At 36.2% G+C, this 19,303-nt stretch overlaps 1 protein-coding gene across 13 annotated transcripts in view; it reads left to right on the top strand.

Moving 5' to 3' along the window:
* Positions 1–19,303, top strand: part of CASK (calcium/calmodulin dependent serine protein kinase) — a 388,474-nt gene that overhangs the window by 267,864 nt on the left and 101,307 nt on the right. For all 13 annotated transcript variants that reach the window (XM_027091498.1, XM_027091492.1, XM_027091494.1 and 10 more), the window contains exons 9-10: positions 3,487–3,570; positions 15,572–15,671. In XM_027091498.1, coding sequence (XP_026947299.1) covers positions 3,487–3,570; positions 15,572–15,671 — 184 coding nt within the window. The remainder of the gene's footprint in view (positions 1–3,486; positions 3,571–15,571; positions 15,672–19,303) is intronic.

Below are 19,303 nucleotides of genomic sequence, written 5' to 3'. Positions count from 1 at the left end.
AAAAATTAAAAATGTGTTACAGATTTGTTCCTCTGTAATTCTCACTGTTCTATTTTTACCTTTTTTCTTATGTAATAGGAACATGTTTTCAGTTAGAAAATAGCCAAGATTATTTAGTAAACTATTTGTTCTCACACACACACTTTTAAAAGCTCCTAAACTTTTTTATGTCGGAGATTTCCATGTCTTGACTAATAAAAGTGATTATTAAAACTCAGGGAAACCAAACATGTACCTATACAGCATCTCATTTAATCTTCATAACAATCCTATAAGATTAGTTTGCAAAAAGGCACAACTGATACTGAGAGAATGTAAGGTCATACAGCTAGACCTAAATGACCCAGAATTTGAACAAAAGTCTTTCAACTCCAGGACCGTTGTCTTCCTACTATACCATGCGGTACCTTTTTGTTTGTTTGTTTTCTTCTTGTTGTTTATAAAACCTTCCCTGGGGTTTTTTTTCCCCTGTATTCTATCACGATACAAAATAATTTTTACTCAAAAAATAATGTAAAACCCATTTTGATGTTTGTTCTTCAGTGTACGTTAATTAAATATCACCAGACCTAACACAATTAAAATTTGTAATCTACAAGCAATAACAAATCCATGAAAAGATTCCATTGCTTGTTCTAAAATAGTAATTTTATCCTTCTCTCTGCTAGTTAATTATTTGATAAATTCTTATGTCTTCTGTATTGGTGAACCTATTTTGGCTCAGTGCAGGAAAAGGATGTTAAGCCCCTAAAGATAATGAAATTATTTCTAAGATGTTTAGCACATGGAAACTAGCAGAAATAAAACTTGGAGTCATTTTGACATTTGAGTGTTGTATGTGTACTCAAGATTATCATTTTGCTCTCCAGGGAACTCTTGTTACTCTTAGTCATTAATACAGAAAATAAATTTTCAAGTGTTTGTATTCATTCCTTAGGAACTTTCACTGGTAATAAGGTGAAGCGTTGACAGGACTGACTCTAAAATCCTACTTAAATTCAAAAGTAAATTTGTAAGTACATGATACTAAAACATTTGATTTTAGAAGTAGTTCACATACAAAGAGAAATTTTAGTTACAAAATAATAATAATGTGATCTTGGACTTAATTTGAAAATATTATATGGTATCCAGATGGCAAATAAACACATGCAAAGATGGTCAACATCATTAGTCATTAGAGAAATACAAATTAACACCACAACGAAATACCTCTACACACATATATCAGAATGGCTAAAATCAAAAAGACTAAACACACCAAGTGTAGGTGCAGATGTTGAACAACTGGAACTTATACAATCCTATGGGAATGTAAAATGGTACAACCACTTTGGGAAACTGTTGGGCAGTTTCTTAAAAAGTTAAACATACTCTTATAAAATGACCCAGCCATTCTACTCCTAAGTATTTACCTAAGAGAAATGAAACATATATCCATACAGAGACTTGTACATTAATGTTCACAGCATCCTTATACATAATAGGCAAAAATTGGAAACAACCCAGGGTCCATCAACAGGTGACTGAATAAACAAGTTTATGGTACATCTATACAATGGAATACCCCTCAGCAATAAAAAGGAATGAACTATTGGTACATGCAACAACATGGGTGAAGTTAAAATATTTAGGCTGAGTGAATGAAGTTGGACAATAATTAACATGTACTGTATTATTCCATCTATATAAAATTCTAGAAAATGCAAACTAATCTCAGGTAACGGGAGAGTAGATCAGTGATTGCCTGGGGATGGGAAAGGGGACGACAGAGACACAAGGAAGCTTTTGAGAGTGATGGATATGTTCGTTATGATTGTGGTGATGGTTTTATGTTTATATACGTATGTCAAAACTTATCCCATCGTACATGTGCAGTTAATTGTATGCTAATTATACCTCAGTAAAACTTTTTCGGGAAAACAAAACAAATTACATTCAGAGTCTATCTCCCTTTCACCCTTTTTATTGTTTCCATCTGGTTTCATCTACCATCATCTCTCCCCTGGATTACTACAATAACCTCCTAACTGGTCTCCCTGCCTTTTTTTTTTTAAATTCTCGCCCCCTTCCAATCTATTCTCAACACAACAACCAGAGTGTTCCTCTAAACTTGTCAGATCACATCACTCCAGCTCAAAAACCGCCCAGTTGCTCCATCTCCCACTCAGAATAAAAGCCAAAGGCCCTTTATGCCCTCCACCAGCCTTGCCACTTCTCTAATCTGATCTACTGTTTACTCCACACACGGGTCTCCTTGCTATTTATTGAAAATTTCGGGTACACTCTCTCCTTTGAAAGGCCTTTGCATTAGTTGTTCTATCTGCCTAGACCCACTCTCTCACCTCTTTTGGATATCACTTTCTCAGTTGAGCCTACTTTGACCATCCTATTTTAAATTGCAATGTACCTTTACCCTGCCTTACTTTTTGCTTTATTCCATAGCACTCTTAACATACTCTATAATTTACCTTTTTTTTGTATTTTCTTATCTTCTCCCACTGAAATATGAGCTACATGAGGGCCAGAATCTTTGCTGGGTTTGTTTACTTGTTAATCCCAAGATTATAGAACAATGCCTGGCATATAGTAGGCACTCAAGAAATATTTCTAAAATAAATACTTGTAGCATAAAATCTTCCAGATACACTGACAAATTAGACTAGAATCAAAGAGGGAGACAAGGAGAATGAAATGCAGATTGAAATATACACGAGAAGTTGGGGCAACTGGAGATGTTATCACAGAGAGGAATAGATTTAGTGGAAGCATGATCCCCCTCTTAACTACTAAAGGGGTATTATATGGAAGAGGTAGTATGTTTGCTCTATGATCCCCAAGGAGAAGAGCTAGTCCATACAAGCCAGATGTGGGACTAGGCTGAGTAAGAATTTTTTCACTTTCTTAAAATTGTAGTGGGCTGCCATAAAGTAATCTGTTGTATGAGGTCAAACAGAATGATCATCCATCAGGGATTGCAGGGGATCCCACACTGGGAAGTGGTTGAATTAGATGGCCTTGAAAAGTTTGTCCTAGTTTGAAGATACTGTGACTTTGCGGCATGTGGGATCTTCCCGGACCCGGGGCACGAACCCGTGTCCCCTGCATCGGCAGGCGGACTCTCAACCACTGCGCCACCAGGGAAGCCCACTGTGACTTTTTTTTAAATCCAGTTATTCCTGACAACTCAGAATGCTGAGTTAGTTGTGGAGTTAATTTTTTAAAGGCTCATTTTACCTGACAAGATTGTATCAAAGGTAACTTCATACCTTCCTAGTAATTATGATTAATTGTTTTAGCCACATAGCCATATATCTGAAAATTACATGGACCATTATTTTAGCCCTTTGTTATTGCTGAAAATGAAATAATATTTTACTATCAGTTTTGACCTTCATATCCAGTTTGGGCTTACTGTTTATTTAGATTAAGCTCCTTCACTCTTTTAAACAGTTATGTGTGTTCATTATCTTTCATCTTTTATAGGAGCGGGATCGTTATGCCTACAAGATTCATCTTCCAGAAACAGTAGAACAACTGAGGAAATTTAATGCAAGGAGGAAACTAAAGGTAAATTAAAGAAATCATCAAAAAGCCAGATAGAGGCAGTTGATGATAATGTTTTTATTCTGTTTCAGTGCCCATAAATATTATCCTGGTATTGGCTGTTGCTTTCTTACAGCTAAATTCTTACTTCCAAAAGTTACCATTATTTCAATAAGATTTTGGTTTTTTAAGTCATTTAAGGTAATATCTAAGTACAAATCCAAACAATAAGTAATAATAAATGGAAGATTAATCACATTTTAGATTTATGTTATCTCTAAAATTCATAGCAGAGATATAATTACTTTAAAAATAGTAATTTGCTATTATTATCCATTATTGTTGAATTTTAATCTAGGCCATGCTTTCTCAAACTTAAATATTTTGTCAGAAAATGTGAGTTTAGTTCAATGGGAATAATACCAAATTAGAATTGGAACTAGGGTTGAACAGCCATCACAAAGCAGTCAAAATCCCTACTACCGTGGTCTACCAGAAAATATTTTCAAATCACTTTTCTCACTTTTTCTTTATTCTTCCTAGAGTACCTTTCTCCCGTTTACCATGCTCCCTATCCTCCACCCCACCAAAAACAAACAAGCAAACAAACAAAACACAGTATTTACTTCATATGGAGGGCCCATTTGACTTTAAAAGGTTTTTGAGGTTTTTGAAAAAGACCCAGAATAAAATAATGGAATCTTTCAGCACTGGGCAAAAATCTTATGGGACAGCATTTCCCTCCTCCCCCCAACAGAGGAAACTATTATATTATCGTCTTAAAATTAACTTATATTTGACTTACTTTAATTACTATTAAAAAACTTAGCTCTGTCCTCTAAGTGGTTGATTAGATGAATCCTCCTTAGCCATGTGACTCCTGCCAACTATAAAACTTCTCTTCATAAGTATTTTCAGATATGTCATAAGTTGCAATAATATTATTAATTCATTGTTATTTGACTTCTGAAATATGTGAATGATTGTATTCAACTCTAGATTTATAAGAACATTTATATGAATTTTCAGGAAACTATGTAGGCTACAGTATTATCATATGGAGCTGAACTGGCCAACATATTAGCCACTAGCCACATGCAGCGTTTTAAATCTAAATTAACTAAAATTAAAAGGTCAGTTCCAGGACTTCCCTGGTGGTGCAGTGGTTGAGAATCTGCCTGCCAACACAGGGGACACGGGTTTGAGCCCTGGTCCGGGAAGATCCCACATGCTGCAGAGCAGCTAAGCCTGTGGCACCACAACTACTGAACCTGCGCTCTAGGGCCCACGAGCCACAACTGCTGAGCCCACGAGCCACAGCTGCTGAGCCCTGCAAGCCACAACTGCTTAGCCTGCAAGCCACAACTGCTTAGCCTGCATGCCACAACTACTGAAGCCCACGTGCCTAGAGCCCATGCTCCACAACGAGAAGCCACCGCAAGCAGAAGCCTGTGCACCGCAACGAAGAGTAGCCCCTGCTCACCGCAACTAGAGAAAGCCCACACACAGCAACAAAGACCCAACATAGCCAAAATAAATAAATTAATTAATTAATTAATTTTTTAAAAAAAGGTCAGTTCCTCAGTCACATTAGCACATTCCAAGTGTTCAGCAACCATATGTGGCTAGTGGCTGCCATATTGGACAGAGCAGATATAGGACATTTCCATCACTGCAAAAAGTTCTATTGGAGAGTGCAACTGTAGAGTAAGGGAAATTCTAACATGTCACTGTTGGTGATGATTATTCCCAGTTAAGCCTTTTTCCTAGTTTTTGCAGTCAGGGGTGCAAACTGGCTCTTCTCTATTTAAAAATCCTCGGCAAAACAATAATTATTAATGACATGCCATTATTGAGAAGGTGCCCAAAGAAGTTTCCCAAGACTTTTGGTTTTTTGCTTTGCTATACACCTGAACCAGTATGGCCTACAAAAGAAAAAAAAATCTTATCCAAAGTGAATGGTTAGCCGTTTTTGAAGTTAATTTCTTTCCCAAAGAAGCTATTAATTATACTTCTTTCTCAATTCTTCCCTAAAGTCTTTTTAACTCTATTGTTGCTTTGGCCAGTGTGACATGACCCTGTCTGGGATTGAACCCTTCATTGCCCAAATAAAAGCCATTTACTCTAGGGCTCAGGCTTGCCCCCTCACAAGAAACACATGCTGTATTTCTCCCAGAGCCACTGAATCAGACTTGGGCCTAAAATAGCCAAAGTGGTGACTAAGATTCATTTGGACAGGAGCAAGCTGTCACAGCAGAGAGGGGTCATGTGAATTTACCACATCCCTTTGCAAGCCTCTTTAAAATTTAAGACCCGCCAAACAACCTAGAATTAGGAGCATCAGCAGGGTCATCATTGTTTTTTTTCAGCTTCTGGTAAGGCTGTATTCCTTTGTGTATTCAGCCACCCTGGTTAAAGCTTGTTATACCTACTCTCCTCAAGAAACTAATTCTCATTCTGCCATTTCTGTGAGCTTCTAGAACAGAGATTGCAACTTCCCTGACTTTCAGAGCCCACCACACAATTTATTTTCACAGATGAACAGCTAGGTACCCATCCTTCTACCTAGACACTGTTTTTAATTCCATCAAATGGTGGGAAACACCCTAATTATTATGATTCCCTTTGAAGTTCACACAGAGCAGTAGAAAATTGATTTTATTACTAAGTCAGAGGTAGGAAATTTTTATTGTCAGTGGCAAGAAGAAAGTGAATGAGTATAGTGTTATGGGAAAGAATGACCTCTAGAGCTCTAGAGCTACATCGCCTTAGATGAATTCTGACTCTGGCTGTGTAACCTTGAATGAGTTATTTAAATTTTGTGTGCCTCAATTTCCTTGTCTATAAAATGGGGATAATAATAATAGCTAAGTCATAGCGTTGTAAGGATTTAATGAATTAATATAGCAGTTAGAATAGTACCTAGCAGTCATACGTGCTCCATAGATATTATTTTCTATTAACATTTTATTGTTATTGTTTTATTGTTATTTTAATATTTAATACCTTTAATTTGGTCTCTATTTATTAACAACTGTAATTCCTAAATGTACGCTCCATACCATTTTAGCTTTTCCCCAGTAACATCATTTACATTTTTGAGATTTTTAAAGACTTTCAAAAAATTACAGAACACCAAAAATGTCACTGAATAATCTCTATTTATGTGTTTCTTCCAAAGTAATGATGCTTAGACTTTTCTGACCGTTTTGATCATCATTTTCCTTCACAGTATCGAGAAAGAAAGGATCTTATACCTGTGATATATTGTAATAGTCACTCCCCTTCTAGTGACTCTAGTATCTTTCCTCTAGTGTCATATCCATCCTGTGATATACATTCTTTAGAGCAGTGGCTCTCAAGTGTGATCCCCAGACCATCAGCATCACCTGGGAACTTATTAAAAATACAGATTCTGAGGCTCTAGTAGTCAGGCCAAAAAAAATTTTAAAAAGGCATCCAGATTGGAAAGAAAGTAAAGTTGTCTTTGTTTACAGATGACATGATCTTGTATATAGAAAATCCTTAGGAATCTGCAGATATCTATTAGAAATAATAAGTTCAGCAAGGTTGCAAGATACAAGATCAGTATATAAAATTGAGTTGTATTTCTATATATGAGCAATGAACAATCTTAAAATGAAATTAAACAGTTCCATTCACAATAGCATCAAAAAGAATGAAACACTTAAGAATAAATTTAACAAAAGAATTTTAAGACTTATAAACTAATATTGCTGAGAGAAATTAAAGAAGATCTAAATAAATGGAGAGAGATTTAATATTCGTGGATTGGAAGACTCAATATTGTTAAGATGGCAATTCTTCCCAAATTGGTCTGTAGGTTGAACACAATCCCTATCAAAGTTTTAGCAGAAATTGACAAACTGATCCTAAATTTACATGGAAATGCAGAGAACCAAGAATAGTCAAAACAATCTGTTGAAAAAGAACAAAGTTGGAGGACTTACATTTTCCAACACTTACTATAAAGCTATAGTATCTGTGGTACTGGTATGGTATAGGGTTAGACGTGTAGATTGGTGAAGAGAATCAAGAGTTCAGGAATAAACTCATATTTATGGTCAGTTGATTTTCAACCAAAACGCCAAAGCAATTCTATGGGGAAGGAATAGTGTTTTCAACAAATGGTGCTGGGACAATTGGATATTGACATGCAGTAAAAGATATAAACGGCCACATATTGGATGGTTCCATTTATTTGCAATATCTCGAATAGGTATTTATGTGTGTAAGTCCATAGAGACATAAAGCAAACTGGTGATTGCCAGGCACTGGGTAGTGACTGCTTAATGGGTATAGGGACTTTTTGGGTTGTGATGAGGATGTTTTGGATCTAGACAGAAGTGGTGGCCGCATAACATTGTGAATGTACTAATTAGCACTGAATTGTACACTTTAAAATGGTTAGTTTTGGGCTTCCCTGGTGGTGCAGTGGTTGAGAGAGTCCTCCTGCCGATGCAGGGGACGCGGGTTCGTGCCCCGGTCCGGGAAGATCCCACGTGCCGCGCAGCGGCTGGGCCCATGAGCCATGGCCGCTGGGCCTGCGCGTCCGGAGCCTGTACTCCACAACGGGAGAGGCCGCAGCAGTGAGAGGCCCGCGTACCGCAAAACAAAAAAAAAACAAAAAAAAAAGGTTAGTTTTATGTTATGTGAATTCCACATAACCTACTTTTTTAATATACCATATGACAAAAGAGTCTTCTTAAATACTGGCTTTCACTTTGGCACACTTGAAGGGCATAACACATTCCCATAGTAACAGTAGCTCACCACACCAGTCAGCTCAGCCAGGACACTACCCATCCCTCCCCGCCTCAGCCCCAGGCATGCAGGAGGTTGGAGGGGCATGCGTTTATTGAAAAAGCCCCATGGGTGATTCTGATAAGTTTACCTTATTGAGAGTCATTACTCTAAAGGACAAACTTGTAATTGGTCTACAAAATTCCATCATAATGTACATATCATAATTTAATTAACCAGCTGTTGGACTTGGACATTGCTTCCAGTTTTCCACAACCATAAATACTATTGCATTGACTCTATTTTCACTAATCTTTGTACACCTCTGATTATATCCTTAGGGTAAGTTCTTTGCTACTGGAATTGTTGGCATCAGAGTGTATACATGTATTTAAGATTTTTGATCTCTATGAGTAACTTACCTTCCAAAAGGCTTATACCTGTTTATAAATTTTAATGTATTTTTGGTAGTGAGCTTATTATTTTTGCAGTTGAACCTTTTTCTCATTCTGAAAGTTTTGTGAAACTATTTTATGCCAGAACATAAAACATTATTCATTTTACTCTACTGAAATTTCAAGACTGTTACTCATTATTGGTTATAATACTGTCAGTACTCAGCAATCAGAAATTGTTCCTTTCCATATTCATGCATTCATTTTGGCATTTAACCTATTCAGCAAGCTACAGGACACAACAAATCCCTAATGAGAAAATTATTTGGACAAGTATAAAGCATTGACATCATTTTTCAGACTATCTTTCGAACTGTAGGTTTTAAAAGTTTATAGAACCCTACATGTGATTTGAATTATCACACATTTCTTTTTATTTTCCTTTCTTTCTTTCATTATTTTATTTTACACGTGTGAATGATGATGGAAAATTTCTTTTCACCATTTTGGTTATCAGACATTTCATATGTTGAATTTTTCCCCTCCTTTTATTTCATACCGAGCTCTAGAATTTTAATACTTCAGTTTGTTTACATCCTCTAGAAATAATACTTCTTATATAAACTACATAGTCCTGAGTACAGGACTAGATATGAGGATTGTATTTTCTCAGACTGAATATTAGGATGCATGGGACAGACTGTGTGATCCAGACTGTCTGGAAAATCTGTGCTCTGTGGGTATGTGTCTCTTAAGGAGGCATACCTGTACTCTAACTCTGGGTGCCATTTATATGAAGGAGTTACTGTGCAAGGGGGCGAGGTGTGGAAAGGGGCTGTGGGTGTCTGAGCTTGTCTATCTAGGGAAGAGGCTCAGCAGGAAATCTGTTCTAGAAATCATTCCCTTTGCTTCATGAATTAGAAAGCAAATTACCCTATAGTGAAGTATGTCAAAGATATTCTGTACAAATAGAAGCAATATTCTGTATTTGGGTAAGTTTATTGCAATCACTTCAGGAAAGGGTGAGTTGAATCTGTGTAATTCGATTTAGAGGATAAAACTATTTATTCCTTGTATATACAGAAAGTGAGGGAGATTTCTGATAACTTCTATAATTTTCCTTTATTGATTTTGCAAATTGCAAAAATATAGCCTGCATTACTTCTCTGACTTACCAGTCGGTCTCTTGGGTTCCTACAGTTTGTAGAACTAGAAAAAATTTGTTTAGGAATTCCATTTTCCAGCACTCTATCCAATACAATAGCCAGTAGGCATATGTGGCTACTTAATTTTTAATTTTAATTAATATTAAATAAAATTTTAAATTTGATTTCTCGGTTGCACTAGCCACATTTCAAGTGCTCAGTACCACATGTGGCCGGTGGCTACAGTATTGGGCAGTACAGGTATAGAACATTGCTGTCATCACGGAAAGTTCTGTTGTACAGCACTGCTATCTGCAAGAGTGAGGCTACACCTAAGCAGCACCTTTTGAGAGGTCAACCAGGAAGCTTTAATTAGCTGCCTTTTGTCAGTCTTCCCCCTTCTATCAATTCATCAAGAGCTACCTTAAAGATTTATCGAGGACCTTTGTGCCCTAATGAAAACCAGCACTTACGCAGAGTCCTCTAATTACAGGAGAGAACAGTAAATTAGCAGAGAGGTTGCAGGCTCCAGCTCCTCAGAGCAGTAAATCTGGTATCCAAAAGGCACCTTTGATTCTAAACCTGAAAACGGTTATTCTGGTATGAACAGTTACATAAATAATAATTGACGTGAGTTTGACCTTATATTTTATAAAGCAATTCTATTAGTTGCTGATTCTGAAATATAGAGTTTATTACTCCCAAAGTTAGACAGTCTAGCTTTTGAAAGTTATTATATACATTAAAAGACCATCTTTATGAAATACTTTTACACAGACCGAAAAGGATTCCTAAGATATCTGTTCCATGCAATTGCTCTGAAATATAGCCATATCTACTACACTAACAAGTCTCATTTTTAATCTTCTTCAGAGAAGATAGCACAGCCTCCTTTAATCATATGCCCTGACTTAATTTTGAAACTCTAGCTTTTCGACTTTTGTTTAGATTATGCTTAAGTATCAAATACACATAGGCTATGCTGACTAAACTGAATGATAACTTTGGTTGTGACTATATGGAGAGAGATGGGAAGTTCTGATTTAATTAATGATCTTACCTCATTATCATCTAGGACCTAATTCTTACATGTAGTCAACCTAAATCCTTTAACATTTCTGCCTCGAAATGATTTTCTAGCCTTTTGGTCAGCCTCAACCACCCCAAATTCTCCACCCTTTTTACGGTTTTGAGTTGTGTTCTGAATCTTAGTAAGATGATCCTCTCTCAAATTCTTAAGTCACACTTGAATTTGTATGTCCCTGTGATGCGTTTTGCCCCCTCAGTATATCACAAAATGATTGTGTGACCTTGCCACTTGGGTGCAAAGCCAGTTTTCTATATCTCATACTTGTGTGTTTTGTATTTAGACTTTTAAAAATATACCTCCCTGCCCTTGGGCCTATCAGATTTCATGGTACTTGTTTCTGAGCTCAGTTAGGGGGCACTAGAAAGGGGGTATTGGCTTTTGACTCTGTCTTCAAGTCAGTAATTCATCTGTGTTCAACTCTCCTGTTCCTTACTTAATAACTTTGTTGCTTCCCTAAGTGCATGAACAGTAGCTTAACTTAGCAGAAGTCTGAGCTGACCATTTTCTTTGTTTGTTTTCCACTTCCTTAAATGAGACACAGAATCATCTAGTGGGGAGTGTTCCATTTTGATGTTTGACGTATTAGCTACAATTATGATTGAGCTTAATTACTTGTAGTTCGCTTTTTCTTTGAATTTAAAATCTGCCTTCCCCTTTCTAGGTTAATTTGCTTAGTAGAAAATTGTATCATTGGGCTTCCCTGGTGGCGCAGTGGTTGAGAGTCCGCCTGCCGATGCAGGGGACACGGGTTCGTGCCCCAGTCCGGGAAGATCCCACATGCCGCGGAGCGGCTGGGCCCGTGAGCCATGGCCGGTGAGCCTGCGCGTCCAGAGCCTGTGCTCTGCAACGGGAGAGGCCACAACAGTGAGAGGCCCGCGTACCGCAAAAAAAAAAAAAAAAAATTGCATCATTGATATTAGTAATAAGATTGTGAATTACTGTCTTTTTTTTAATATATTTATTTATTTATTTGTTTTTATCTTTGGCTGTGTTGGTTCTTCGGTGCTGCACCTGGGCTTTCTCTAGTTGAGGCAAGCAGGGGCTACTCTTCGTTGCGATGCGCAGGCTTCTCATTGTCATGGCTTCTCTTGTTGCAGAGCACGGGCTCTAGAGTGCAGGCTCAGTAGTTGTGGCGCACGGGCTTAGCTGCCCCGTGGCAAGTGGGATCTTTCCAGGCCAGGGGACCAAACCTGTGTCCCCTCCATTGGCAGGCGGATTCTTAACCACCGTGCCACGAGGGAAGCCCGTGAATGGTCTTCTTAACTCAAAATTGTTATGTTTTACTCTCAAAACTTACTGAAGTATAAGTAAGATATACTGAAGTATATCTTCTAAACTAAAGTAGATAGAAAACTTCTTTATGAAGGATTTAATAAACTGGAAAGTTTGAAGAACTACTTGTATAAGATCTGGTTTTATGTTGTTATATCCACAGGCTCTTCAATAGCAACAGTGTAGTAGAGGGGTTGGCAAACTACAATCTGGGGACCAAGCACTCACATAAGAGCTTTACGATTTCACAAATTAATACATCTATATTTCTATTTATATATATAAAGTTTTATTGGAATACAGTGATGGAAATTCATGTACATATAGTCTATAGCTGCTTTCACGCTAAATGGCGGAGTTGAATAGTTACAACAGAGACTATATGCCCTGCAAGCCTAAAATATTCACTGTCTGGCCTTTTACAGGAAAATATTTTTGACCCCTAGTATAGTAAAAACCCTTGAACTGGGGAGAGTAGTCAGAAGACCTCCATTCTGTCTACTCTCGATTCTGTCTCTAAGTTGGCAGCAACCTTAATAGGTTACTAAGCCTCTCTAGACCTCAGTTTCTTCATCTGCAAAATGAGTCTCCTAGAATGAATCATCTTGAAGGTTGACTCTCCAACTCCAATAAAATTCTATAAATCCATAAACTGTTCTGGAACCATTTTGCTGTTTTACATACTAGCTTTGCACTGAATTTTTGAACCACATGCAGTCACTGAGTTTAGAGAGCTAAATAAACAAAACTGCTAACCATAAGACAGATAAATTAGGGACTTGCTACTATTGTTTCGAAAGCATTTACCTCTCAGGGCTCTTTTAAATAGTGCTTTCCCAGTATAAGTATTTCTAGATCTTTGACTATAGTGGTAACTAGAACAGGCCTTGAAACATAAAACTAACATATTAAGAAACTCAGCTGAACTTCATTTGGAAATAAAAATAAAGCATCTCTAAAATTTTAGTTTCAGTGTATGGGAAACATGTACTTTGATCTATAAAAATTCCATTTTCACCCAGCTTTTAGGGAACATGTGTAATATGTAAAGTGAAATAAGCTTCTCCTACAGAAAGAAGAACTCAACATTCAGTACTATTTTTTTCATCATGGTAGCTGACCATACAATTCTGCATAAGAACCTCTCATGCATTAACCCTGGACTATTGGAAATCTAAAAAAGTTGCCTGGAATGGTATCATCAAGATCACTTCTCTACTTTTTGCTCTTCCCTTTCTGTTTATATTTGCTCTTTTTCAGTTTATATTTGTAGAAAGAAACCCTAACATAACCACCCCCCAAAAAAATGAACCTTGTAGAAATGTGTTTCCATTAATAATGTTATTAGAATTATTAGTAATTATTAACTTTATTATTATTGTGATTATTAATGATATTTAATAAATACCTATATACACAAAAGTTTGATCTTTCTTTTCAGAAAAATCCAAGAGTTCAATATTTAAAATTTAGACTTAAGCTGCTTTACACTTAGACTACTAGGGTGATATGATACTTAGACTACCTAAGTGAGCAATTCTCCCTAAAGCAGCAAAGGCTCTACTCAGGTTCTAGCTACATATTAGTAGGGTTAGTAATAATTTGCACTTACAAAATGCTTTATGATTTGCAAAGCACTTTCATAAACATTACGACTTTTGACAATCACGTAAGGTAAGCTATGTCAGTTTTAATATCCTCAGTTTACAAATGAGAAAACCTCAAGAGGTTAAATGATTAAATCAAGTAAGGTCATGCAGATGGAAAGTGGCAGAGCCCAGGAACACACCTGGATATTCTGACCTACACCTAACACTCACGTGATTCAACACATACAAAATAACTTTTATTGTTCTTATTGTTACTGAAACAATAATTCCCAACATTTTTCTACCCAATAGTCTTAAGGGATATCATGGACTCAATATGACAGTGGTTCTCAACTAGGAATCAAGGGAGGCTATGCATGAAGTTTAGAAGAGTCAACATGTAGTTGATTCTGCTGGGTGGCCTGAGTGAGAATACTGTACAAGAGTAACACATAGTCATTATTAATATCAAAAAGAAAGGGTCTGTCATACAGAGTGAAGTAAGTCAGAAAGAGAGAGACAAATACCGTATGCTAACACATATATATGGAATTTTAAAAAAAAAAATGTCATGAAAAACCTAGGGGTGAAACAGGAATAAAGACACAGACTTACTAGAGAATGGACTTGAGACTATGGGGAGGGGGAAGGGTAAACGGTGACAAAGCGATAAAGAGGCATGGACATATATACACTACCAAACGTAAGGTAGATAGCTAGTGGGAAGCAGCCGCATAGCACAGGGAGATCAGCTCGGTGCTTTGTGACCGCCTGGAGGGGTGGGAGGGAGGGAGACGCAAGCGGGAAGAGATATGGGAATATATGTGTAAATATAACTGATTCATTTTGTTGTGAAGCTGAAACTAACATACCATTGTAAAGCAATTATACTCCAATAAAGATGTTAAAAAAAAAAAAAAAAGAAAGGAAAAAAAGATTTAAAAAAAGAAAAATGACTCACATTCCTACTACCCAGGGATAATTAATACTATTAACATTTTGGTATATATTCGGTCTTTTATATCTTTATTAACTTTTTTTTCAAAAATAAGATCACACTACTACAGATTTTTTAAAACCTTTTTTTGTGTAATTCATCACAAACACCTTATCATTTCAGTAAACACTCTTCTGCAGCATCATTTTATAGTGACTGCAGAATATTTCATTGTCTAGTATATGTTTAAGTTCAAGATGTAAATGGTTTCATATACTTTTACAGTCCTCAACAGTGTTAGTCTGGTATGTGCGTGTGTGATTTATCTAAAGGAATCCAAAATTATTTAAAACCACCTCTTTTCTAGCTATCATCTCCTATATATTTGACCTTCTGAATAATTCTTAAATAAATATTTGGTAATTAACTTTTTTGTATTTATGTATTTCTTTTTATCAATATTTTTTATTGAAGTATAGGTGATTTACAATGTGTTAATTTCTACTGTACAGCAAAGTGATTCAGTTATACATATATACATTCTCTTTTTTTATATTCTTTTCCATTATGGTTTATCTTAGGATATTGAATATAGTTCCCTGTGCTATACAGTAGGACCTTGTTGTTTATTGTATTTCTTTTAATAATATCAATATATATTTTTCAGGACTTCCCTGGCGGTCCATTGGTTAGGACTCCACACTTTTCACTGCCAAGGGCCTGGTTTCAATACCTGGTCAGGGAACTAAGATCCCACAAGCCACGCAGCATGGCCAAAAACAAAAACAAAATTTTAAAATATATATATATATATTTTCATCTCTTTGCTTTAGGGTGCAGTACTAGCAGCTGTTTCAAGTCACAAATTCAACTCATTCTATGGGGATCCCCCTGAAGAGTTGCCAGACTTCTCCGAAGACCCTACCTCCTCAGGTAATTGAATCATTCATTCATTCACCAGCGTGAATCATTTAGTGTCTACATACTTTCTCTTCCATTATGAATAAACTTTTTCTGTGAATCTAGTCAGATCCTCCATGGGATTCTAAGGAAGTTTGTCAGCAGCCAAATTCCATCCACATGTGTCTGATTCCTTTTCATTTTAATACCGAAATTGCTTTCCCCTACTGCTCCAAACTGACATTTCACTTTTTTTAATCTCGGAAATACTTCTTCCCCTTTCTCCCCTCCAGACCCAACACTGTACTTCATCCAATCCAACATTTGTAGTCAGTCTTTTTGAATCTTTGTGATTACCTTCTACCTCAACAAAAATTTCCGATGTAAGATTTCCCCATGTCAACTGTAGCAGATCAGACTTTGGAACAGCACTGCTTTTAATTGAATCTTTCAATGTAAAGCTGTCTTGTGAATTATCTCTAGAAACAATTTACAGGTTCATCTCTTTTTATAAAGTCTATAGCAAGTCTACACAAGCATTCAAGGGAGAGGAGCATAGAAGAAGAATTGCCTATTTTGATGAAATGTATATAGATACTCCTGAAAAAACCCACTAATGTTCACAAAATTATTTTATAAAATGCTTAGATTTCCATCTTACCAGTGAGGTATTCTCAAGGATTATTTACTAAAAATACATAGGACTCATTTATATGTATATGTAAATGCATGTATATGTGTTACAGTTTTTAATTTTTATTTGTGTATTTATTTACTTAACTCCTATATCATATGTCCTCTGGCCTCAACTTTTCTTTCTTTCATTAGAATTACTCGGTATTTGTCATGTGGTTGACTTTGCGCTAGTGATTTGATTTTTGTACTCTCGGACTGGCTCATTCAATATTCGTGCATCAGCATTGGAATCAAGGCCCAGGGCCCTTCCTAAAGCATGAGTTGTTTGTCCTTCACTGGTAGCCATATAGGAAGAATGGATCTGCTAAGCTTCTTACATGTTGGAACCATGAGCAATTTGTCAGTATTTATGCTTCTTCCTTCCTCTGTTATACACGTATGTGCACATACCTGCTCACATACGCATATACACACAGAGAGTTTCTTACCAATTGGTATGTGCTTATACCTTGTGCAAAATAACAGGATCAAATTTCCCATTCCAGCAGCTATATAGTTCCTTATTTTGACCTTTACCAGTTGGGATGTGAATCTTCCTCTTTTGAGTGAAGGTGGTTTCCAAAAGCATTCATAAATGGGAATCTTCGAGAAGAGACTCTGAGGAGGACTTGCTCTTTTCCTCTTGTGCTGACTTGGTAATTATCCAGAGTCCTTCCCACAGGAAAGGCAAGGCATAGTTGTGTTATAGGTATATTCCCCACCACTCCCTATTGTTTCACATCTGTCTTTTTTTCTTCCAGTCCATTTTGTAGCTTTCTGTTGTTGTTAGCGCAGACCTCCTTCTTCCTTCCTCAAACTCAGATTACAGTTAACCCTTTCTAGGGGGAGTGAATCTAGTAACAGTTTTATGTTGTACTGTGGCTACATGATATAGTCACATACTTGGAATATATTTAGAGATTTTGGGTCAAGATCTCTAATACCATTTTCATCTTTAGAAATGGGAAGAGAGCAGGATGGGCCTTGCAACAGCTTCAAAGACCTAATCTTTAATGTTGCCCCTTAATATTTACCTCTGCTTAGCAAGACTTTAATGAGCTCTTAAGTATTCCTTTCTGTGAAGAGCTGGATTTTTCTTTTAGGAAAAGGAATTGTCTATAGTTATGCTTATGTTCTATTAAATACATTTTTATTGCCCAATTTTTTTCTGTTTTTTTTTTAGTACAATCTCTAAACGATATGGTTGAAATAGTTTCTGATTACAGTATTTAATTTTTTTTTTTACAGTATTTACTTTTTAAAAAAGGAAATTTCTCACACTGTCTTGTGGGTAGCCTGCAAGCCCTCAAATTAGTTGTTCACAATTTTGCATATATTGCTTCCCTTTCCTGTAGTCTCACCCTATGCCTTTTTTTTTTTTTAAGTTTCTGGAGCTTAACGATCTTGCAAGCAGTCTGTATCTTCATTCGATGTGCTAAATGTCTCTAAAATATTTTTGAGGGCACTGTCCAGCTGCTATCAATAAAAGATAAAATTGTTATGCAGTGTAAGTGTCTGATTACCTACCCTAAATGAAGAGGAAATTTTTATATAGTCAGATGTCAAAGACAAAGGAAATTTTTGAAGAAAATTTTAATGTTTTCCTAAATTTCACATGGCTATCAGGAATTATCATATGTTCCTAAAATTAACTTTTAATACTAGGCCATTTAAAGGAAGGCATTATCTATTATTGTCAGCATTATTTATCAAATATCTGTCTTTGCAAATTTCCTTTACTGCAACTAACAGCAATGGTTGTATGGTTAGTTGCAGAAAGCCTATGATGTTTTATCTAGACTCATATAAGGGCTTTATACTTACATAAGTTAACACATCAGTATTTTCATTTTTCAATGCATTTTTATTTTTAATATTTTCATTAATTTTAAGCCTAAATTCTTCTCTGTTTAATCCTAGCCCTTTAATTCTCCATCATTTATTTTAAGTTCCCAATGTTATCCTTTCCACTGCCTTTCTGTTCAAATTTGCATGGGTTTGTTTTACAGTACAAAACATAAAGCACTTTTCATCTTTAGCTGAATGTTCTTCCAGAAAGCCCATGTCAAAAAGAAAAAAGTGATCATAAAGCATGTGCTTGTAGGGCAGGGGTGAGGGGGTGGGGAAGGAGGAGTTAGAGAGAGAACAGTATAAGGTCGCCAACTGTCCTTTCTTGAGATGGACTGTTTTTCATCTTTAGATAATGCCTTTTCTATTCTTTCTGTGAAATGATAGTAAATGGTAGTTTGTTAAATTTTTTTTCTTAATGACCTTGCTTGACAAAATTAAAAGCTGGCAATCCTATTTTGCTCCCCGCAAATTCTATTCAAAATCATAATTTTAATTTTTAAAAAATAATTTAACAGAGCCTTTCATTAACAGTGGAAAAAATAATTTAAAATGAATCAGTTTGTCATCTAAAGAAGAGTTTAACATGTTTAGGTATGCTGTTTACATTGTAAAATAATGTTTATATAATATATTTTTTCCTATTTTGATTATTGAAATTAGTCCATTATACATTCTCTAGAATTTGTTAGGTTTAATCTTAAGATAAACAGTGTATTGTTGCTTTGTTACTTAACAAAGTGGAAATATTCTGTTCTTGTCTTTCAAACCAAAGAAGTCAGAATCAGAACCCAGGGGATGTTCTCATGGAACACAAGGGCTCACTTTGGGCTCAGCTAAGAGACCATGCTTCTTGTGGCTCATCTACTGGGCCCAACTGTGGCTTGATAACCCGCTTGCTCTAAAATCATACTGTTTGTTGTTTGTCCATATGCTGCCTTCCTCCTAGGACTTCTAGCAGCAGAAAGTAGGTATCCCTTTGCTTTCCTCTAAGGTTTATCTTTTATGCAAAAGTGTTTGGCTTTGCATGGTTCATAATCAGCTTGACTTTTTCCTTGGCTGTTTCTGCTTAGATGTTTATTTATGAATTTTAACACTGCTTGACCATACAATGAAAACTTGGATATATTGATTTCCTGAAG

This window comes from Aethalodelphis obliquidens, unplaced genomic scaffold (assembly GCF_003676395.1).
Source record: "Aethalodelphis obliquidens isolate GAN/ISIS:26980383/991018 unplaced genomic scaffold, ASM367639v1 scaffold71, whole genome shotgun sequence".
Classification (NCBI taxonomy): Eukaryota; Metazoa; Chordata; class Mammalia; order Artiodactyla; family Delphinidae; genus Aethalodelphis; species Aethalodelphis obliquidens.
This window is presented reverse-complemented; position numbering and strand designations above follow the sequence as displayed.